The sequence below is a fragment of the Ciconia boyciana genome, chromosome 4, assembly GCF_034638445.1.
Source record: "Ciconia boyciana chromosome 4, ASM3463844v1, whole genome shotgun sequence".
NCBI classification, from domain to species: domain Eukaryota; kingdom Metazoa; phylum Chordata; class Aves; order Ciconiiformes; family Ciconiidae; genus Ciconia; species Ciconia boyciana.
This window is the reverse complement of record NC_132937.1, coordinates 99369367-99394590: the sequence shown is the minus strand read 5'-3', so window position 1 is coordinate 99394590 and position 25224 is coordinate 99369367. Positions and strand designations below refer to the sequence as shown.

The following is a 25224-nucleotide window of genomic DNA, read 5'->3' as shown; positions in this document are numbered from 1 at the left end:
AGCCAGTTTCTCCAAGTACTCTCAGTGGAAAACCGTAGCCTCTCGTCTCCACATACCTTCTGCCTCACTGTCACTGCATGCTTTTTCTTAGGAGTGTTTCAAAGCTGCAAACTGCCTGTGAGGTTTTTTTAAGGTGGCGTCTGTGTTGTCTAAGTTATAATAAATATTTTTGGGGTAACAAAAATATATATTCTGTTTACCCATAACTATAACTATATATGTATAACTATACACCTAGATACCTATATATGTTATTTAATATAGATAAACTAGGCACAGGCACAATTGTTCTTTGAACACAGTCAGCGAGTAAGGCAAGTTTTAAGATACAGATGAACTTCCATCTTACACCTGAGATAACTCTGCTCCACATGGACCTACCTCTGAATTCAGATATAGAGCTACTCAAAGCACATACATTCAGTTACTTGGAACTGCACTGACAGCCTTAGCTTAAGTTTCATGTGTAATGAACCGTTAGATGTAAAACTAGATGTAAAATTACATTACTAGATGTAAAATTTGGGGCAAAGATGATAATATGGGTCTTTTCCCTCCATTAAAAAGTATAAACATACAATGAAGATCATACTTACCAATATGAAATAAGTAAACAAAATTTATTTACTTTGTGTCATACTTTAGTTATGTGTTGCCTTCAGTGCAGAAATGGAATGAATCGAGGATAAACTGAATTTCTTAATTTGAAAGGAATCTAGCAGGAAAATGTAAAAAAGTACCAGTAGTAGCAATCTTTCCAAACTTTGCTGAAAGCAACAGAAAAGGAATTAGAGATTATGATTTCATCTCACATATGAATATTACACATACACCACTTCAACTTTGGTAAGCAAGAAAATACTATAATAAAATCCAGTATAAGCATAAAAGGAAGACAAGTTGCTAGTCAAAAAAGCCATTAAATGGTCAGTAATACATTGGCCTATACAAGAATGTCACCCATGCAAGGCATTTTTATGCTTGGCAAATGGACTCTTAGCAGGTGTAATCATTAATTACTATTAATTCTGAGATAACTGGCGGAATCTGTTCCAAGATTCTATTTATGCATGGTGTCTAAAGGGTCAATAAATCATTAATAAATGGTATAGGCATGACTATTATGTTCTGCAGATGTTACTAAGTGCAGTATTTGTGGCATGGCTGTTGTGGTAATTATAGTCCAACCAGCTGGACATTAACAGAGTTTGTGCAGCAAAGCACTTACCGAAGTGCCTGTTATTTAGTAAACTGTAATCATACATATGAAAGTGAAATTTTAATACAAAACAAAATTTAACACAAAACAAAATGTGACCCAACCGAATGGTCAATCCAAAGACCACTAAGAAAGAGGGTACTTAGAGTCATCATCTGAGCAGCGATATGCAAGAGCCAGGTCAACAGCAGCGTAGCAGAGTAAGCAGTGCTGAGCCCAAGCTTGGGAGCTTTTCCCCTCATCCCTGCGCTCCCTAGCTCTGCATCTCTGTTGACACTGTTATATTACTCTTGGCTCCAAAGCAGATGTGCTTTATGTCCGTTTAGGATTATCTGTGTCATATCACATAGCGGACATATTTCAAATGGCAGCCAAAAAATCCAGCACTCGTGCTTTAAGGATGCACTGACATTTTTTGGTAAAGAAAATAAATAAATAACCTTAAACCCTTTTCAGTATTTGTGGAATGTGCTAAAAGGAAGGTTGCACTTTCAATGAAAAGACTTTTTTTCTATGTTCTTGTTAGGTCATTGAAATTGAGACTTTTATCCAGTTTTCTAATGAAAGGATCCCATAGGACATGGTATGAGTCTAATTTCACCATTTAGAAGAGGATACAGTAACCTTACATGCTGATTTTTTCTGGGATTATTTTTGCCCTGTTGCCTTCCTGGGGTCAGCAAGTGATAGCAATGAAGATAGCAGTAAAGAAAAGAAATTAACTTCTGATCCTCGGGCTCAGCAGTGCTGGCGATGAGCTTGCTCAGTGGGATAGGATGAAGTATCCTACAAAACACACCTAAACCGCAAACTGCAAGACTCTTCCATCCTCTACACAAAGTGTTTGAGTATTGAAATGATGACTGATTCTTCTTTTTTATTAAAAAAATGACTGAACCATTTAAGTCCTACTCAAACACGTTTTGAAAAGCTGCAGCATACAGTATAACTTAGGTTTGTATGTGAACAACGCTAATAAAAATAATCTTTTAATGTACTAGATGGCTAAATCTATACAAGTCACACACAGAAATCATATTCTTGGCAGAAAGCTATAACTATGATCCTGGGATTTATTTATTTTTTATTTGTGCATGGTTTCTATTGGTACTGTGCAAGGAGAAATTTCCAGGCAAGTAAGTTAGACATCACTTAGTGTTAAGTACTGCATTATTTTCTTCCAGTCCATGCCTGGCATTTTAGCTATTACAAATCATTCTTACAACCTAAGCCAAGCCATGTTAGCTAAGTGACTAAACAGTTTGTGCTAATGCTCTTTGCCAGTGGAAAGCAGGGTGGCAATCTGAGGCAATCCAAAAAGAGATGTTTCCAGGAAGAGAAGGGTCTTTATTTAGATTATGCTGAAAATCATTCATCCCACAGCTCCTTCTACTCTCTGCTGTTACAGGGACTTAATGAACTAGTAGCACTATATTTGGCTTCCATTTAGAAAATACAATCCATTCGAAAAAATAAAGTACTTGCGGCAATACAGACTAAGAGATTGGTAGTAATGTGGTTTAATAAACTGAGCACAAATCTGAAAGGTAGGATACATTTCATTAAATTTGCTTCCTATATTAGCAAGTATGCTGGCCCTACACAAGCCATTTATCTTCCCATGGCTTTTATTCCAGCCATCTATAAAACAGAGATGATAATATCCATCTCAGAAAGCTACTCTGAAGATTGACAGGCTGGTAATTCATGCTGCTGCAGAGTGGACATAACTACTTACAGGCCAGATGAACTATAAAAAAAAGATAGTCATTAAAAAATAATTTCTTCTCAGTCTTTCATATATTATATCAATGTATCCTATTGTGATAATTTTCACAAGCAGAAAATGACTACTTGTGAGTCCTTTGAAATTTCTTTACAATACATGAACTTAAAATTTATATTAGTGAAAATACTGCATTTCTCAAGTTTACATATAAGTTTGTCCAAATACACCAGATAAGATCCGTGTTTTTCTACAAATATATTTTCTGAGAGGCAAAACTTTAAATATTTCTAAAATTTTGTAAGGGCTACCCTAAAGATACTTTTTCAGTTGGTTTTCATGTGTCCTAAAGGGAAGTAGGACAGTTACATTGTTTTTTAAGGGACTGGGATAACAACTTCAAAGAAAATTCACTACATATGGCTAGGTCTTGGACAAATTGCTTTTTAGGCTATTTCTACACTGATTCTTAAGAAAAACTTCAGGTGGTCCAAGAATCTCATCATGACTCCATGGCCTCACTGCATCCTACACTACTGTAGCCTACGTGAAGGACATCTACACTGTGCTTATTTGCAAAGCAAAGCCCCTGTGGAAAAGTGGATACAAATGATTTTTGTTTCTCCTTCCAAGATTACCTATTTCTTAGGGAAAAACTAAAAAAGTTCTGAGATAGGCAAAGACATATCGGAATGGCTCCTGTTCTCAGTGTATGCAATGTCTAGATATTATTTTTTTAAAACTTATGCAGAAGGAGGCAAAGAAGCAGGTGCGTAAGGACAGGGTTGTCTTTGGGACTAAACATCATTAGAGTTTCAAGGACGGGGCTGGATGCCTGCCATGGGAAGAAGGGGAGAAGCTTCGCTGCTTGTTGCAAAACGCTCCATAGTGATGGTCCGTATGGTTTTAGAGCACAGAAACAGTCTTTATTCCTCCCTGACTCAGCTCAAAGGTACCTAGCATACTTGAGGTTTATTTCAACTTATTCCCATTGTCTCTCATCCTTCTGCCATGCAGCACTTTGAATAGTGCAGTGCACTGCCAGTTATGATTTTTATGGACAAACAGTTAAATATCCAACCTGCTCACCTTCTTGATGACCTCCTCTTAGGTCGCTGGCTACAAAAGCTTGTTACCTGCCTGTCATGCTGGCCTGTTGTCTAATTGCTTGCTTGTACTGTGTGTCCTGCGTGTCCATTTCTTGTCTATAAACATTGGAGTTTATAGACACGTTAGGGCACAGAACATCTTTTTGTTCTCTGTTTGTACAATATTCAACGCAATGAAAGTCTGGCCCATTCATGAACTCCAGAGCACTACAGTTAATACATAATCATAGTTTCTCAGTCTAAATAATTGCTAGACATTAGCATTTACTGAGAAGCAAGTATATAGGTACCCAGCTAAAGCAGGTGGTCCTAACCTGAGCTTATTTCTCAAGACTTTAGCAGATGTTCATCAGCAAAAAAATACTGTAATAAGGAAAGGACAAAGCACTCTTTATCATTAACGGGAAACCTGAAAGCAACCAGTTCCTAAGATGACTATTAATTATTTTCACTTTTTTATGTGTTGGTTGTTGTTGGGTTTTTTTAGAACACAAAGACGTTCCTATTTAATAAAACATTACAGTATAAAGAGCCTAAATACTGAAATGTTATACTAACTGACAGTAATGAGAAAGCATGAACCTCATACATGTCTGGTGAAGCATCCTCTGGAATCACATTTCTCTCTTTACTGACCACATAAAAAGCCATTGGAAATCAGTGTACTAATTTAGGTGCCTAGAGGTGGGGAGTGTGACTAACCCTTTTTTGTTCACTGATGAAAATGAAATGACAGAATTGAAAATAGACCTATAAGCATATATTCCTTTTATGAAGTAAAAATTTCAGTCACATAGGTTGGCCTATTCGGCTAACAATACGTGGTTACACAAAAGCTAGTGTGAAAATAACAAAGCTTTGCAGGAAAGCAGCAGTTTTCATGGTGAGAATCACTGTTTTCCTGCCATCTTTCAGAAGTCAGGAATGAGAAAAAGGTTCTGCAAGAGCTGCTAGCTCCACTCCACTCAGAAAGGAGTCACTCTGCCTATTAAAATGACAGTTTTCTCTTTCTTGGAACTCAAAAGATTAATCCTAGAGGGTGCTGGGGCATAAGAAATACTGAAATTTCAAAATCCTCTACTAGGTATGCAGGGTATCTGAGCATATTTTAGGATAAGTTTTACAATTTTCAGCCTGTGTCCCTGTTACACATTTTTTGAAGCACGATCACAATATTAGGAAGTCTCCAGTAGATCATGTGTTTTATTTACGCACACTCACACGCACAGAAAATAAGGTGATACCCCTCTCAAAACTAAGTCTTCTACTCACCCTCCCCTAAGAAGACATACAAAGAACAAAGCAAAAATATCAGCATGTTTCCCAGTTTTACAATTCAGGATCTAATATATCTTTGTCACTAAAAGTTTCCATGACTCTGTTGTAACATCAAAACAACACATCTGAAGATTTAAACAAATAATCAGCTGACAGCATGAGTTGATTTGGTGCTTTTTTTAATCCAATTGACCTTTGTCAAGGCAAAGGCAAAAGAGCAACACTTGACATTTTGCTCAAAATAAAGAAAACATAATTTAGCAATTTTCATCCAACTGTGGTTAGCTCCAGCTTCACAGTTGCTCAACTCTTTCCAGACATAAATGATTTGCAGTCCTCACATGCATTAGAAAGCTTCCTGAGAGAGTTGCTACTAAGTGGTTATATTCAGATCTCACATTTAACTGTTGACATTTTCCCCTTTGGAGAAAAAAATCCATCACAAAAATTCAGTATGAAAAGAAAACATTGGCAACATTACACTTAAATACTTTTAAACAAACTGACTTTGGAATGAATGTACAACAGTACAGTTAACATGGTCCTTAAATTCATGGTCCTTTTGTTAACAGAAGGAAATACTGAAAATCTCAAAGAATTTAGGGGTATGAGATCACAGCCACACTCAGTGTTTCTGAGCAGATTAGGTGTTTAACTGTTTGCCCATACAAATCACAGCTGGCAGAGCACTGTCCTAGTAGATGTCGTCAAAGTGATGCTCAATGCCTTCTTTATGCCCTCACACCACCTTGCCTCCTGAGCAGAATGGAGGTGTTGGAACTCAGAAAGTTGTTCTGAGTTAGGGTCAACTCTGAAAAAGGACTAAAGTCTCTAAAAAATGCCTGCTGAGAGACAGCTTACATTATTTTGTGTGCAACATGACACTAGTGTGATTATACAGCTGCTGGATCAAGGCCAGTATGCACCCAGACAACAGATGATTGCTGACATGTGAAATACTCTCAGGCTTCTGAAATCAGATTTTCAAATACCTGACCACCACTAATACCTTTTTGCTACTCCTACCATATACAGAATTCACCTCTTGGACCAATGGCCTCAGAAATGTCCACAGGTTCCCAAATAATGCATCACCAGTACCTTTTACAATGGCATTCATATTGCTGTTGGGTACAAAATTAGCATCACATTTGCATTTGTCCTGAGATAAAGCAATACACCCATCTTGGTTTGTACTTCTCAGTTATACATCATTTATCAACTTATAGAAGACTTATAGCAGAATTCTTTCACTATTAGTGAAAGAATATAATTCTGCACTTAGTGTTGCCAGATCTTTTATAATTGCTATGAAGTCATTCCACAGACCAAAATAATCTGTTTCATTATTTAGAATACATCAGTCCTCTGAATCACCAATAACCCCTAAATCTGTGTTATCAAAAAGCTATATTAGCATTTTTTCTGCCACAGTCATAATGCAAATGCAAGTGAATATTAGTGTTGAGATGTAATATTACTGGTTTTTTATTTTTCCCATTTTATTTTTACCGTATTTTTACCTTTACTCTCACTTCTCTGATTTTGTTGTGGGACTGTATCAAATACCACCCTGAGTTGAAGAGTTGCTGCATTTCCTTTGTCTGGATTAGCAGATAATGGCTTGGACTAGTATACCCAACTTCACTACATCCAAGCTAGTTCTTATCTTTTCAGATAAAATTTTTAAGTATCTGATCTTTAATTGTAAAACTGATGTCTAACTAACAGGCTTCTAGGTAACAAAATCAAAATATATTTATCATATAAGATATAGCTGAACCTATGTTGTGGCACAAAAATGTTTTGCTGATTTCTAGAGGTCTCCCAGCTTTATTTCAAGGATTCTTTGCTTATTCTATTCCAAAATGCTTTTGAGTAAAAAGCAAACTATATATATATATCTCATGTCACTGTTTCAAAAAGTAGTTGTTTCTTTTGACAAACTACCTCCCCTTTAGTCCTAATATGACCTGTTAGGGCTCACAACATTTCTTTAGAAGAAAGCACTTCTAAAAAGAATCCATTGAACAGTTTCTTTTAGGCTAACTCTGTCCTAGTTTGGACAACTTCTAATTCATTATTTCCTAGGCTGGCAAAACCATTATCAATTGCACTTAGAGAACTGCTCTGTCCTCAGTGGAAAATAAGCACTTGCAGTTTATCTGCATGTAGATTAATACAAGAAAATTCTTTTAAAAGAACTGTAAGAAAAAGTTGCCAAGGATTGGTCTCACGGATGTTTTCAAGATTATTTTAACTCTATCTTGCCCACAATCCAGGAGAATTTACCTAGGTGATAAAACTTATTAAGTGGTCTATTTTTTTTTAAAGTTTGGAACTCCTACTTAACTGACACTGGTTGCTGTATGCAATAACCTTTTTACTCACATGACATAAGTTCCTTCATGCATTATTCTATAAGGACCATATGGTTAAATGACTGGATTTTCTTTTTCCCAGTCTTGTATACATTTTAATACCCCTTCCTGTTCTCTTCTCTTACCAATTCAACAAGTCAAAGTATAAATTAAGGCTGGATGGAGGGCCTTTAACTCATATTCCTTCAACACCTATCAGCTGGATGACATTCTAAAAATCTAAACAATTTCCAACAGTGACTCCTGTTTAAAATTATTAAATGTCAAGGATAAAATAAAATACAAACAAAGAGGGACTTTACGTTGCATACAGTACTTAATAAAAAAGTTAATGAAGTCAGTCTTTACTGAATTCCTTTTATTTTGGTGTTATTTCAGAATGAAATTTTAGCTTATCATAGTCTCTGCTAAAATTGCATATCATGAATATGCTGAGTAATAATGAAACTATGAGAGATAAAAGCCATAATGCCATTCACTCATTCTACAGTAATTGCTTGGAGGCCACTGAAGCTGTATATAAAATAAGAGAATTTTTTTTAAAAAAAACACGTGTTTCACAAGCCCCCAAACAAGGCCTCATCTGTATTTATTATGAAGAAAAGGAGAAAATATCCTTCTCATACTGGTGAAGCATCAGGCTTGTACAATATAGAGGGTTCTTGTGCAGGAAATGTGTGGGTGGAGGAAAAGGGAATGGTTCTTTTCCTAGAGGCTATTAAAACTTTACGTGCATTTATTTCATAGAAATCTTCAGATCAGCCTTCATATCGTAATGATGTTCAGCATGAAGATATGTATGCATACAGACCACTCTGCAGTGCTAAAACATGAGAAACTGAATCCACTGCTCCAAAGTCATTCCTAGAGATGGCTAATATTTTACCTAAACTTTCCTGTCTATGTAATTTCTAGGTCTTTGGGTTTTATCATTAGTTCTGTGATATTTGATGCTTTTTTAAAAAACTTAGGACCTCAGGGCCATGTGGCCGGTGTTGTTATCCATCTATCACAGTTAATTGGTTGAGAATAGAGGTTCCCACATGTCAAATCATAGAATCACAGGAACACTGGCTGGATGGGACCTCTGAAGGTCATTCAGTCCACTCAGAGGGTCAGTCCATTGATCAGGTCAGTATGGGTTTGTCCAGCTAAGTCTTAAAACCATACAGCAATGGAGATCCCAAACCTCTCTGGACAACGGTTCCAGTTCTGTAGTGCCTCCTAGTGAATTATTTTTCCTAATGTCCAGTCTGAAAACCTCCTATGCCAGAGTTTTGTGGCCATGTGCCCTTGTTGTTATCACCTGGCACTATCAAGAGAGTAGAGGCGAAGAGCATGACATCATCAGCTCTTTAATTACCTTCCAAATATTTGCATGCTGTTATTACATTTTCCATTGGTGTCCTCCTCACTTGACTAAATAAGCCCAGCTCCCTCAGACACTCTTCACAGGACATGTGCTCCAGGCCTTGGACCACCATGGTAGCCCTCCCTTGGACCCTCACCAGTTTCCCCACACACCTCGTGAACTGGAGGCTTCAAAACTGGAGAAGGTATTCCAAGTGTGGCTTCACTAGCTCTGAGTAGAGAAGCATGACAACTCGATCTGATGCCCAAATCCCTCCTGGTGCAGCCCGGTATGTGCTTTGCCTTATTTCCAAGAGGAGTTCCACTTCCCCTAGTTACTGTTAGCTGCAAATTTCCTGGAGTTATACTCTGCCTTTCTAAAATTTGAGAGTAATGTTATCCTTTTCCTTGCCATCACACTTATCCTCAGTCACCATGCTTTTTCAAAAATAGGCTGACAATTACATGGCCAGCTCTTTCAGCACTTCTGGATGAATCCCTTTCAGCCCCATGGATCTGGGTATTACAGCTTCTCTAAGTGGTTCTCAGCCTGTTACTCCCCTGCTGTTTGTTGCCTCTCTCCTTCTTAAACCCTGACAGTGAGTGCAGCAGGCTTTGCTGGTGAAAACCAGTGGGAGATAAAAAAAAAGCATTAAGTACTTCAGCCAATTATAAAGAAACTCATTATTTTCAAGACTTAGAAGCCACACTCTCAACTTCTGAATTCTATGACCATCAATTAATGGTCTTAAAATAACAGTACAGAATTTAGAAGTCTGGATTTAAAGGCAAAATAAAGATTGACTTTACATTATGATTATACTGAGAAACTTATTTTAGCTGAGTTATTGAAAAAATGTTATTTATGGTGACACAAAGAGATTGGCAGCAATGTAAAATGAAAAGGCGAGTGATTTGTTACAGATATGAAATCAAGATGGTTGCTGTTTTATTCTCCATGGTAAGAAAAGTCAACTCTTATTGACAGAGCGGGAAGAAGATCCCAAGTCCTTTTCAGTGGATATACTTCCACTGACTGTAGCAGAACATATTATAGTTACATTTCTTACTTGTCGTTGTGTACTACATAATTCTTGCTATTACTAACACCTTCCTAGGGGAATGGTTAAAACTGCTTTGTCATCTTCTACCTCAAAAAATTATTAAAGTGTTTAGAAGTTTTTCCTGATATATATAAGTTAATGTAAGTTCTTCAAGAACTGCCGAAGTAGCTTCATAAATGCTGGAAGACCTAATATGTTATTTAATTATTACATTTGTTTTAAAAAATATATTGTACTCATTTTTTCTACTGTAAATGGGCAACTGATTGAAATACTCTCTAAGTGTTTTTGATTGATGATTGGTTGAAAATCCAGTAAATCAAAGCCCACTTCAGTACGTTCCTTCACTCTGTACTTTTTGCAATTCTATTATGCATTATTCTGTATATGTTCATCATCATAAACACAGCTCTAGACACAGGCTACTCTCTGCTGACATCAGTCTCTCCTATATATTTAGGAGATATTTAGTTCCAACCTAACAATGCTTCCTTTGTTTACTTGACACTGCACACTTTTTTCTTTGTCTTCAGCTATAGACTGACTTTGGCTCCATTACATAAGAACTTGGATAGGTAAAGGGGATGTTTTACCATAATTTCATAAGTGATTACAGTAATAATGTATTGGAGTATGTTCAGGGTGGTAACTAGGAAGACAGAGAATTATTCTTTAAGAAGGAAGTAATATACATAGAGAAAGGGATATAAAATTGAATACTGCATTGTCTTGATTCACTGAATAATCAAGTCACTCAGATGGCTTCATAAGTTTGCACAGCTGGTATAATGCATACCAATGCTATTGCCCAATCAGGATTACATCCCAAAAGTTTAGCTGCTGGTGTCAAAAAGTGCCAAGTCTCAAAAAGTGCCAGCCTTTCTTTACTTGCTTTATATGAGTTCTTTTAAATTTTTTTTTATAAATGCATATACTGAACAAACTTTTAGGGTTTTTTACTTTAGCAAAAATAACTTGTTTTTCTACTCCTTTGTTGTTGACGTATTAAACAAGTGAACTGTACTGAGTATACTATTTTTCTTTCCTTCCAGGTATAGTATGTCTGGAAGAGAATCCAAACCCTCAGAAACAGCACAGGAATCTACTTTATTGCACAGATGTCAAAATGCAATGCCTGCTTTGGATGTGTATTTTATTTTGTTTCTGGGGTACTGTATGAATTCTTTGAGCTGTGTTTAATTGTGTTTGGTTTATGCACTCAGCTGACAGAAGAGGGTTTGGTATTGCATGTACTATTTCTACTTGAACAAGCTTATGTGCTTTTCTTGATATTCTGCTTGTAGTTCAGCTTATCCTGGCAATACTATGATGACTTTGTCTTTTGTTGGGCTTATGTGAAATGTAGAATCATTTTTTGCAAAATCTTTAGGCAGCCTTTTGCAGCCCACCATATTTACTCGCATCTCATGTCTGTCTAGTACTTGAGTTTGTTTGTTTTTGTGTGGCTTAGATCATCAGAACTGCTGTAAAGGATCATCTTGTCCATCTCTGACTCATCAGGAGGAGATGCTTTAGGAAAATGCCATAAGAAACAGGAAGTGAACCTATTTATAGAGGTGGCCTTCTCAGTGTCCCCTAACTATGTCCTGCAGTTAAATAGTATGTTCTAGGAAAAAACATATCTTTCACTTGCAACTGGTGCTGGCATGAGCTTTATAAACCATATATTTTGTTTATTTTATTTACTACACAAATATAATGCACTTACAAAACTCTATCTTTGTTGTCTTCTTGCTTTCTCAATATGCTGTATTTTTTAACTTTTTTTTTCAGCTTCTAAAACTGTGGCATATTAATTTCTCTTGCTACCTTTATTTTCTGTTGTTCCATAAACAGGGTATTCCTCATTATAATGTTTGGATTTTTTGCCACCATATCTACTAGTTTTCTCTGATATTTTATCTATCTCCTTTGCTACCTGAGCTAGCCCTTGCTCCCGTTCGGGTTTGCCTCTACTATTTTAATTAATGAAGTTTGGTGAATCACACCTACACCAGCCAATGCCAGGTTTGGGCGTGCACCTGCTCACTCATTTTCTGTATGTCCATATTTCTTGTTAAAGGTGGGCTTTTCAAACACTTGTACCAGAACTCCTGAATCTTCTCTTACTGTAATCCACTACAAATAAGTTGACTTTTAAAAATTGTCCTATTAGGCAAGTCAGCCATTTTACCCAGTTTGGAAAACCAACGGTCAACTCTTACTGCCAGATTTTTCCTGTGTTTCTTGGGAAGACGTATTTTACATGTAAAACTGTTTTCATTAAGTGGCCATCAGTTATCCTGGTGTGCTCACAGAGTGAGCAAAACATTTTACCCTTATCTGCACCAGCCAAAACAATCACATAAGATATTTTTTAATACTGTGGTTAATAATGGGATACCTCCTAGTTTTCTCCTAGTTATTTTTCTCCTGATTTAAAATTGCTGAAAAATGGAGTTTTGATACTGTTGATGGGTAAAATTTCAGTATTTCATAAGAGCAAGGTTTTGATTCAAAATTACTTATTTAAAAAGTTAATTAATTTATTGCTGGGGCTAGAGCACGGTGGGGCTTAGCGCAGGAAACCATGACAGGGTAGCTCAGGAGTATCTAATACCTTGTAGTTTGCAGTGTAGATACACCCTAAATTATAAGATAGAAGGTTGGGGTGTGCAGCGCAGTTTACTGGAAATAGCCAAAGAATAATCAAGATTATACTGAGAAAGTCGGCTGCGAGGAAGAGCCTCAGAACAGGTCTGAAGCCTCATCCCAACCCCTCTGCAAACAATGGGAAGAGATCCACCCACCACCCTGAACTTTGGATTCATCGAACGGCAAATATGCTGCTGATGACGTTAGCTATGCAAACCAGAAACACCCCCCTAATTGCATGAAAAACACGGCGATCGTTTAGATGAGTATAGCATATGCAAAACAGCTCGTGAAATCTCAGCCTTTAAAGAGAAGCACATAAGACAGCAGCTTATTCTTTCACTCCTGACCCCAACAAATATCTTATGAGTAAGTCCACGAAGGCAACCCTATGTAAAGAGAAGAGGTAAATGTTCTTCTCAGTTTTGCGAGTGAAAAGATAAGGAGCCGAGGCCTTCCACATGAGAGCATGGACTACGTTTCTGCAACACAGATGCTGCCTGGGTAGGATAATCAGGAGCATACTGCTGAGGAAGTTAAAACATTAGATATCCCAAACATGCTTCTTATCCTTTTCCTTTCATGCTTTTCTAAATTTATTTTTTGTTTTGTAAATCAGTTATTGTCTCCCCGTATAGCACTTTGCATGTTTATTCCTGAAGTTACAGGGAAAGAGTTGCTTTCTCCTCCATGCACTAGAATAGCTTGTACTGTAAACTTGTCTCTGATGGGAACTGTTTCCCACAGGAAGTGCTCGGAAACAATTTGTCCTTAGTAGATGATTTTTCTGTGAAGAGCATTTCCTAGGAAATGTATGTCATAAGGCGAAACAACTAAATTGGATAACATGCAGTGTCCTTCCAGTCTCCTGAGTTATATCCATTTGGATATCCAACACATTTTAATGGGTCACGTTCTGCTTCGTTACACGGTCTGTAGCTCCTGAGCAGCAGGGAAGCAGGTCTCTGTTTCTCGTAAACTATTTCATGTTCTCTTTCCTGTTGGGGAAAAGCTCTTAATGAAATTGTTTTCCAGCTGAAGCAGGGAATGTTGTATAGGAGAAATGACCACCAATAAATGGTAAAACTGCCTTTTATTCCACAAAAATGGCCTCATTTTAACAATCGTTATCAATTCTGAGAGCTGATAAAGACATAACGCATGGGAATGAGATGCCAACAGTATGCACTAAAAGACAGCTAGTTCCTCTTGAAATCATTATGAAAATGTGTTATCCACTGTTAAGTCCCATTTTCCTCTCCCATTCCTAAACAGCCGGGCTGAGATTAAAGCTTCAAAGGACACTGGAGGTGGCTGTCCATGTCGTGGATGAACCTGGCTCTGCAGAGCCTGGAGGTCGGAAGGACCCCTCAGCAGGGAGCGCGTGCTCCCCGAGCACTCATTAGTGGGAGCGTGGTCTGCAAAAGCTGTATAAAGCTATACCTGCTTACAGCAAAACCTTCATTTATGCAGGATTCAGTATTTGTAATACATAATTTTCTTCTACACAAACATTTTGCATACTGACATTATCTCTAATTAACAGAATTTGGTGTATCTGGTTATTTGATGAAAAGCATGGATTAAGGAAATTTACAGACTCTTCCCCTTGTTCCTTCCCTGTTTTTCATTTCATGCTGCATGTCTGGTCACCTGAATCACATGTCAGTTTTTCTGTTTCCTGATTAGATAAATGGTAACTTTAAAACAGGAGAACAATATATGTGGGGCGGTTATTTAAAATGTGGCGGTGTTCCAGGAAATGTTTTTTAAACTTGTTTTATTGTAGAGATTTACAAAGCACTGAAGACAATCACCTATTAAACCAACCAAACAAATATAAAAACTGTAGTACTCTAAAAGAGCTACTACATTTTTTTTTACTGTTCTCAGGGTACCCAACACTAAAAAGGTATCTTTTCCTTTTAAATATTTGGTAACTTTATAAAGTAATTTCCAATAGCTAGTAATAAAAGGTAGTGCATACTGTCTTATTACATTTTATATCTGAAAATTCCAGCAAAGGATAAAACAATGTTTTTAAAATGTGAAGTGTGAAGTTCTTGAGCTCTTCATAGCTGGAAGGAAAAGCTTTTATTAACTACTATTTGAGTTGGAGCTACAGACCTGCTCGTTTTAATTTAAAATATTAACCAGGAAGAGAATATACATTTGAAATTATTGCATTTCCTTTCAGTAAAGGAACATTTATTTTATATTTGAGATTTTACAGATTATCTAGGGCTAGGAATAGCAAAGATAACAAATTTCTCCTTTTAATGTGGAAGATCAATATTGATGTAATTTGAATAGAAATTTGCCTGTTGTGGAGATGCTGCAGCATCTCCTGCAGGCCACTTGACATCTACAGTTATTCCCCAGATATTACGATCTATCATTAGGGCAAGAGGCCAAATTAATTGATCCCAACATAAAAGAGATTATAGCCATTGGTGAAGTGGTTGCTCATGTTGGTGGTAGAGAGTTAAAGGAAGATTTATGGGCAGAAGGGCAATGCGGGCAGTCTGTCATCGCCATGGGGTTGCACAGAGGTGGTAACTACATAAGGGAAGCCAGCCAGTAGAGGATGAACCTTGCAGTATTTGGTTTCTTAATTTTTCATTTCCTAGCTCCTCCAAAGGATTTCGAACATCTGAATATATATTTCCCAGCTGTCTAACTGAGGGTGGATATGCAGCTGGGGACGTGCCTTTGAAAGATTAGGAACGCACCTGCCAACAAAGGTTATTTGATCTTTGTGCATGACCCAGCGCTGCTGCAGGGTACAGCCAACAGACGAGTAGAGCTCTTGAAAGTGAAAGTTATCTGTGTCTGGTCCTTGCGTACCAAAACAATACATACAGAAATATGTATTCTTTCAGCTGCATAGAATTATGGTAGAAATATTTCTGACATTATGATACTCATAAAAAAAGTTCCAGCAGACACACACAAGAGTATGTACTACCTATGCAGGTCTTATTGGTGTATACCTTTTGTATGGACAAGCAATGCTGATAAGAGATCAGTCAACAATCAAAGAATAGCCAATAAAAGCAAAAAAAAACCCCTTCCTAAAGTTCAAAGATTTTAGAGTGCATGAATGGAAACAAAACTACATAAAGAACATTAAATTTAACCAACTGAAATACTTCACACAGATTGAGAAAAGCAAATATTTCTGGTATCATCGCACTTTTAGCTGGATCTGAACAAAATCCTAACTTTGGAGTCATTCAGTGGTATATTTCTAGCAACAGTCGTGACTTAAACATTATGCTAGGCATGCTTTTATATCTGTTTTTTCCATATCACCTGTTATCATACTGGACCACTACTGCAATAAATCCCCCCGAGACCTTCTAGGTGTCATATTTTACATGACTGGCTTTCAACATCCTGTTTTACTTCTTGATCCTATTGCATGAATTGGTGTCTTGAAACTGGCAACATTAATTAAAATAACAATAATTCTATGGCTTTGAACTTTACTTGAATAAAATGAAATTTCAAGTTACATAAAGCAGACTAATATAAAGTCTCTTCTGGCAATTACATAGAAGGGTCAACACTGGCGAGGAATGATAATTTTCACAAAGTACTCATATCCTTCTTCTCTAAATATGCACTGGCAAGAAAGTAATTTTATTTTAAAGCAAATATCCATGCATATTACAGTGCTCTGACACTGTTTTACCTCTGCCATAAAATCTCAATTATAATTAATTATCCTTTTCAATACTTTGTATCAGAGATAGATCTATGTAACACAAACCCAGATCACATTCTAGTAATAATTATTTGTAGAGAGACAGTAAGGAAGAATATATAAAAATATATATGTATATCTACATGTACATACACACATCACCACACTTTCATGCTTTATACCAGTGCATTAAGTTTCACTATAAAGTTGCAGTTGTTACAGTTGTAGTGCTAAAACTCCTGTGGGGGTTTGCCTGTACTCAGAGTTTGCAGGGGGAGAGGAAAGGGAGGGAATGTGCTTTGGTACTACTGCCAGTCCTGCAGAGTTGTGGCAGTCTGACCGCAAAAAAAATCAGCTGCTTTCCTAAAATGCAATTCTATTTGCTTGTGGATAGTTACTAGAGCAAATCTACTCACGTAACTTCACAGAATAACTAATTTGAGCCAATATAAACAGAATAGTTAAATGACAATACTTACTGAATAATTAAATGTATTGCAAGGAGAATAAGCTACACTTTTTTTCCCTCAATTTTAAAAAATATTTACGTCTGAGATGTACATTTCGAAAATGTTTAGATTTCTGCTTAAGGAAACTCCCACCTTTTGAATTCAAATGTAAAATAAATCTGTTTTGTGAAAATATACCTTCTAAATTAATTTTTATTTGATGAGGTATAAAGATTTTTAATATAGGTAAACCGTATATGGTAACACAGATATTTCTGTTATAAATATGGCAGAGGAACTTGCACACCATAGATTTGGATATATATTTTTTTTAATTCCTCATCATTCCACTCTTTTCAGACATCAGAGGCATTTTCCCATCCGTGATATACTATCCTTTATTCTGTAAACAATTCCACAATGTGCAGTATAGCATTGAATTCAGTGTAATGCAGTACTTAGTCCAGGGTAAGCACCTGCATGTGTAAAATTCTGCAAAAGGCTCTTTGCATCTTTTATAACTAATAATCAACATCTAGTCTATGTTTGATTTTTTTCAGTGAAAAGATCTTTGCTTTACCAATATGTATACTGCATGAGAAAAGCTAAGCCTCAAGGCTCACCTTTAGTAATGAAAAAAATTTCAACATTATGGTTATACGATTTTAAAATCTTTGTGTTTCTTTTTTTTTATTAAAGTTAACAGATACAGAAAATTGAAATACTCAGTGTTTTTGCAAAGGGTGCAGATATTTCAGTTTTGCTACCATAATTATCTCAGTAACATATTACACACAGAAGCAAGCAATTTTCTTTCCCAGTGTATTAGCTGTGAAATTAAATCTATGCAATTATACTGCTATTGTTTCAAAACCAATGCATCCCCTGCTTCAATATGCAGTCTATATGTTAATTTCAGAAATAAACAGAATACATAATTAACCCTTCCACCGTGTCACAACGTGTTTCTGGATGTTGTTCAGCTGGTGAAGCTGAAATGCCAAACACGTTGTGAGCGGTGGAGATGACCCCCAGCTCTGCAAGAGGACCGAAGGAAAAGGCACCAGCTCTTACCTGCAGGCTGTTGAAGATGATGAAGAAGACTAACATCCAGAGGTGCCGGTAAGCCATGTGCAGTCCTCCCCACAGCCAGGTGACGGAAATCAGGGCAAAGAGGTACAAGACCAAGGGGATCTCTGAAAAACACAAATGCAGCATTTCAGCTGGTGTGCCCTGGGAAAAACACTTTTTAAAGCATTACTGATGCAGGACCCGGTTTCGCCGTCTCTGGCCAACCTTGGAGTTCATTCTCCAGTGATGGGCAGCCCTTCTCCTGCCCCAGCCAGGTGGGGGTCCCAGGGCTTTCGGGACCCCCCCTGGGGCGAGGAGACCAGCAGAAGGGCATGGCCAGCTGGGGAACTGGGGGATGGAAGGGACAGGGGGGCACAGGCCAGCTCAGCAAACCGGGCATGGGTGCTTTGCAGGGGGGAAGAGCACACACGGAGTCAGAAAACATGCTGACCTTGGGGGAAGCACGGGAGAGCTCTTGGCAAGCTCTGGAAATTTTGGGAGGAAACAGATTTTCAAGAATTGAGAGGAAAGGGAAAAGAAAAAAAGCATTATCAGTACAAAAAACTGCTACGGTTCTGGCAACGTATAGAATTATATAGAAATTATACAAATAGCTTATTCTCTGATTTGTTGTTACTTTCACTGCAAGTTGAACACGAGAAGGCATCTGAGCCTATTAAACTTTAAGGGACAACCTCCACGCAGTTGAGGAGCCCCCCAAAGACAGACTTTGCACCAGTTAACTTCATTCACCTTTAAAAATATGTGCAGAATCCATCCTTAAGCGCACAGACACAGAGCTGCATTTTATATTCCCTACTGTATTTACAGCATAAAAGATTTAAGGAATGGTGGCAGGAAGATATCTGCATGGACAAAGTTTGCAAAAAGGAAAGCAGAAGTTAGCTTTTGCCCCCACCCGCTCCTGTTGCCGACAGCCAGGTACACCATGCTGGCCCGCTGGTGTTGACCGTATTCGTGGCAGACTTCAAAGTCCGTGTTTGCCCGGGTCTGCACACTTCAGGGACAGAGGTGCTCGGCCAGGCATTGCCCCGCTCCGCATTAGTCATGCGGCATCAGCAAAGAGCGGGGACACACTTTTGACAGGCATCGTTCTAGAAACAGCAGTTTGGGAACACTCAGGCATTTTGTTTAATATTGTACGAATAGTAAGTGCCTTCTGAACGGCAACAGCCAAAGTCAAGACTACCTTCCAGCGAGGCAGGCAGTAGTTACTTCAGGATCATACCTACTGCTTTGGCAGAAATGCATGTGTATATTTTTATAAACATGGGAATGACTTGAAGCGAAGTACAATGTGAGCAGGTACTGTGTTCCTAAAGTTTCCCCTATTAAAGCCTAATACTGCTCAGTAAAACCTGGGGTGGAAACCTGGGCTGTTCTGCAACCACTGTTTGATAGTGTGACATAACATTTAACAATGATACGTATTTCCTTAGTAAATTATAATGGGATACTGTGTTACACATGAAAATTAATATTATGGTAGGGTAGTGGTAACCTAGGACTAGAGGTAATAAAACCGAAATGTTAAAATAAAGTTAGTTCTTTGGAACAGTTAACAAGGCCTTGCTTTTTCTGCAGGGAAAAAAAAGAAAAACCTACCTGTTTTTACTGGAAAATAACAAAGGCCATTACAGCATTAAGAAAATCAGATTCCCTAAGTAAAGGGGTTTGAAAGCTCACCTCTAATCATCAATAAGGTACTCCCGTTCTGCCACTTATGTCTGAGGACGTGATATAAATCCTCTCCAGTTTGGCCATTTGTACATAGTGCCATTTCTGTGCACGCAGGACTGCGAGCTTGCTCTCAGTGGATGGAGGATGCAGAGCTGTGAGCCCTGGGCAGCTAGGGACCTCTAGTAGGACTTGAGGAGGCATCGTGGATGGGTATTGGTGCCTTAGAATGGCACTCGATTTTGTTAGATGAATAGAATGGAAATGCGAAGTATTTCTCACGCTGCACTCCACAGGCACTAGCATTCCTTGCACACAAAGCACCTTCTCAAACTCCCTTGGGCAAAATGGAAAAATTCCTTGTGGCCTCGACAGATCATAGAATCGTTTATGTTGGAAAAGACCTTTAAGATCATCAAGTCCAGTCGTTAACCCAGCACTGCCAAGTCCATCACTACACCATGTCCCTGGGCACCACATCTATACGTCTTTTAAATACCTCCAGGGATGGTGACTCCACCGCTTCCCTGGGCAGCCTGTTCCAATGCTTGATAACCCTTTCGGTGAAGACATTTTTCCTAATATCCAGTCTAAACCTTCCCTGGTGCAACTTGAGGCCGTTTCCTCTTGTCCTATCGCTTGTTACCTGGGAGAAGAGACCGACCCCACCTCTCTACACCCTCCTTTCAGGCAGTTGTAGAGAGCGATGAGGTCTCCCCTCAGCCTCCTTTTCTCCAGGCTGAACAACCCCAGGTCCCTCAGCCACTCCTCATCAGCCTTGTGCTCCAGACCCTTCCCCAGCTCCGTTGCCCTTCTCTGGACACGCTCCAGCCCCTCCATGTCTCTCTTGTGGTGAGGGGCCCAACACTGAACACAGCATTCGAGGTGCGGCCTCACCAGTGCCGAGTACAGGGGACCATCACTGCTCTAGTCCTGCTGGCCACACTATTCCTCATACAAGCCAGGATGCTATTGGCTTTCTTGGCCACCTGGGCACACTGCTGGCTCATATTCAGCTGGCTGTCGACCAACACCCCAGGTCCTTTTCCTCCGGGCAGCTTTCCAGCCACTCTTCCCCAAGCCTGTAGCGTTGCATGGGGTTGTTGTGACCCAAGTGCAGGACCTTGCACTGAGCCTTGTTGAACCCCATACAATTGGCCTTGGCCCATTGATCTGGTGTATCCAGATCTCTCTGTAGAGACTTCCTACCCTCAAGCAGATCAACACTCCCACACAACTTGGTGTCATCTGCAAACTTACCAAGGGTGCACTGGATCCCCTCATCCAGATCACTGATACAGCTATTAAACAGGACTGGCCCCAGCACAGAGCCTTGGGGAACACCGTTTGTGACTGGCCGCCAACTGGAGTAAACTCCCTCCACCACAACTCTTTGGTCTCGGCCATCCAGCCAGTTTTTTACCCAGCGAAGCGTACACCTGTCCAAGCCATGAGCAGCCAGTTTCTCGAGGAGAATGCTGTGGGAAATGGTGTCAAAGGCTTTACTGAAGTCCAGGTAGACAACATCCACAGCCTCTCCCTCATCCACTAAGTGGGTCACCTTGTCATAGAAGGAGATCAGGTTGGTCAAGCAGGACCTGCCTTTCATAAACCCATGCTGACAGGGCCTGATCACCTGGTTGTCCCGTACGTGCCACGTGATGGCACTCAGGATGATCTGCTCTCAGGATGGCACTCAGGATGATCTGGCACTCAGGATGACCTTCCCCAGCACCGAGGTCAGGCTGACAGGCCTGTAGTTCCCCAGATCCTCCTTCCGGCCCTTCTTGTAGATGGGCGTCACATTTGCTAACCTCCAGTCATCTGGGACCTCCCCCATTATAGAATCATAATGTTGAAACAAACTTTTCTATAACAGTTGCTAATATACATGGCCAACACCACAATGCTTTTACAATAATTAGAAATGCAAAGCCCTCTAAAGTACCCGGTAGTAAAATAAGAAGTAGAGCATTAAGTATTTCTCCTTATCCTACATTGCATACACTAATGAATCCAAATACTTATTAGAAGTATACTCAACAGTGTTCACAAAAAACCAGCAAAGAACAGGCAGCCTCAAAGTTTTTGAGCTTATAGTAATGAAATTTATCAAAATAAAAAATAAGAAAACATACATCAAAAAATGTTGCTTTTTGTAAATGTAATTCTAAAGGTAAATTCAGTAATTATCTGTAGAGCAACTCATTAATTTATTTGTGCACAGATATTAATGGAATGGTATCTTTTTGTTTAAATCTCAAAATCATGCAATAAACTTTAGCTGCTTATGAAATTCAACTGATATAATGGACTGGCAACTAATGGTCACTAATGCATACAATTCTAAATGCTGTACATAAACCAACGTGAACAACAAAGAGAATTATCTCAGGAAGTTGAATAATGATTTGGCTTTTGTATTACTTTGCAATATAGTTCAGCTCAGGTGGGGGGCAGGGGAGAGAAGAAAGCAACTTGTGGAAGGACAAACTGCAGGCGGTAGAACATGCCAAAAATTAACACCATGATTTCTGCTTTTAGTGCATAAACATCACCTAAGGAAAAATACCACAATATTAATCATAACCTAGCACCTCTAGATTGTTGAAACCATAGATCACTGAAATAGCTGTGTACATAAAGCTGAAGGAAATGGCACAATATGGTATCTACTTTTGATGTACAATGATCTGACTTTGTTATCTTCAACTGTGCGTGAGGGAGAAATTTGATAAATTCAGTGCCATTTCACCAGAATAAAATTACCACAGGTAAAACCAGAATCAAGCTCACCGAAGCTAACAAGATCTCTATGGAGTGTACCTTGAGTAATTCTGATAAAAGTTTATGTAATGAATGCTACTCAGTACAAACATGTCAATTTATATATGCATTATAACAATAAAGATGGACTGAGGATACCTGCTTTTTGCCAGATGCTGAATGTTTGTACAGTTTATGATTCTGCTTTTATCTTTGTCAGTAACAATTGCTTCATTATCAGTATTGTAAAGGGTTAATACCGAGTTGAAACTTTGGCAGCATTTTGTTTCAGCTGTTTGAATTCTCTTCACCCATTTTGATCAGAAAATTTTCTGTATTTAATCAAACAAAAGCTCAATTACTAGAACAAACATATCAGATAATCAGCAACGTCTTTTAATTTTGTAAAAACAGCCCTGCATAAAGGACAAGGATGCCAATAAATATGCTTGAAACAAACCAAAATAGACAGTCTAGTTATCTGTGGTTTCCTTCACATGGAAAGAAAACCAACACCCCCCTCCCAAACGAACTCAGAGGGTATTTCTGGGCAGATGAACCTTCACTGACAAGAATTTTACTCTAAATCCAAGTGCAAGCAGTCGCCTTTAGACTACTTGAGTAAATCTCAGCAGATAAAAGACTGCCGTGGAGCAGTCAACTCAGCATCAGTGTGATGTAGGGGAGACATTGTCAAGCAGCTCTGTTGGGCATTATATATTCGAACCATACTGGTCCACTTCTTTTTTTACATCATTATCACACCTTTTTTTAGTACTAGGAATGATGAAGGGTTTTATTTAAGCAACAGTCAGTCCACCCACTCCTTAAATATATAAATATATATATATCTATGTATCACCATCCTGACTGTTCATGCCTCTCCCTGAAATATGTCCTCTTTTCCCTAACTACAAGCTTAAGAAACATTGGCAGAGTTGATGACTCAATACAGATAAATGCAGGTTATGCAGCTCTAGTTGCAGTTTTTTAGCATTTTTAGAGTTTGAAAACTTACCATAGTCCGGCTTCGTATTTGACCAGGTGAAATTACATACATTCAATTTCCCAAACAACTCCATGTGCCCACTGTTTCTCACTTCTTCTCATTGCTGAGAAAAGACTATTTTCATTATTAACTTATCTATAGAATTTATTTTTCTGCAATGCTTACTGTTCTGAGGGCTGCAGTACATTGTAATCAGTTTTTATGGGTGGTAAAACTGTAGTTTTACTACAGTAGGGGACTCCTTAGCATAAGCACAAGATTTTGTCCAGTGATTTACAGAAGAATGATGCTGGTGAGAATTTGAAAGATAGGCTGCAATATTTTCATGACAGGTTTGGATTTGATTACAAAATTCATGAACCAGGAGAAGTATTAAAGTGCTGGAAAAATTTATTTACCTCAATGGGAACCTAAAAGGTATTGGGTATTATCTGGCCTTGCCTCCAACAAGGGCCAAAAAAGCTGGCCAGATATGATACTTCTCCCAGCAATTCTCCCATTTACAACTCAGGAGCTTCCTGAACCAGACACAGTTCCTTTCTATTTAGTAATCTTCAGGGGACTTCTCTTTCACAAAATCATCTTGAACTAATTATGGTGAACTTTGATAATTCAGCGTATCCAGTGGCAAGGAACTCCACAGAAATAGCATAAGATTCAGGTAATAAAATACCAGAGTGCTCGGCTGAAACAGCTGTCAGCCTTGTATTTGTTGTTTGGTTTCCTTATAGCAGAAGCAAGAACAAGAAACAGAAGGAAACAAAAAACCCAGCACATTTCCAAACAGCTATGCTTTCACCTACCACGGTTTTAAATCTGTAACAAAATAAACTCACATACTCAAACTCAAACTTTTATATTTCTGAAATAAACCTCACAAAGTAAGACTATGGTGACAGTTTTAAGTTCATCTTCTGCTGTGCTATAAGACATCTGTACTGACCTACACAGAGAAATAATCTGATGATGAGGCTCATGTATCTACACCTACACCTATTGCAACCTAAGCAGGTTGCAGCAGCTTACTGAGGTCCACAAAGAAGTTTACCACCGCAGGACTGTGCTCCAGTCAGTCTCTGCATGACTTCTTCAGAAATGAGAACTGCAACAGTTGTCACAACTATGTGCTTGAAAGGACTGGAAAAATGGTGAGAAATATGAAATTTTACAATACAGGATGAGACTGCCTAGAATTTATTCATAGCTGGGGCCTGGAATAGATTCTGCCAGTTGAGTAGTGCTCGTTCAGACACTGCAGAGAAAAGAGTAAGGGAGAAATAATTTTCCAGTGTGAAATGCATCCTGTAGACTAACTCCTTTCATACATAGGGTACCCCTATCTTGGAAAGCATGGGAAGGAGATACCTGCCAACCTCTGCCCTTGCACCTGACAGCATGAAGAGCCATGCAGACTCTCAGTAGTCCAAGGCTGGAAGGACAAGGAGGAATGAAGAAGAAGAAGGTGGAAGCAGCTGCGAAGAGGAGCAAGAAGATGAAGAGGAGCCTTGCAGTGTTCCTCATCGTGATGCACTGTCACATCTTTGATGGTTCACCTAATGGCAAGTTGAGGATTGAGGAGGATTCATATATGTCATTGTAATTTCACCTAATGATGGGACAGTTCACACGGCTAACCCCTCTCATCCCTGTGCAGTGCCTATTGATTATGAAAGAATAATTTGATGGTGCCTGCCACAACCTGTTTTACCAGGGAGGGAAGCAGCAGTGGAAATCCTCCTG

The 25224-nt window shown here is 38.6% G+C and overlaps 1 protein-coding gene across 1 annotated transcript in view; it reads right to left on the bottom strand.

The window, feature by feature from the left end:
* Window positions 1-25224, bottom strand: part of ADGRV1 (adhesion G protein-coupled receptor V1) — a 292589-nt gene that overhangs the window by 23495 nt on the left and 243870 nt on the right. The window contains exon 90 of the mRNA XM_072860950.1: window positions 18015-18136. Within this exon, the coding sequence (XP_072717051.1) occupies window positions 18015-18136 (122 nt within the window). The remainder of the gene's footprint in view (window positions 1-18014; window positions 18137-25224) is intronic.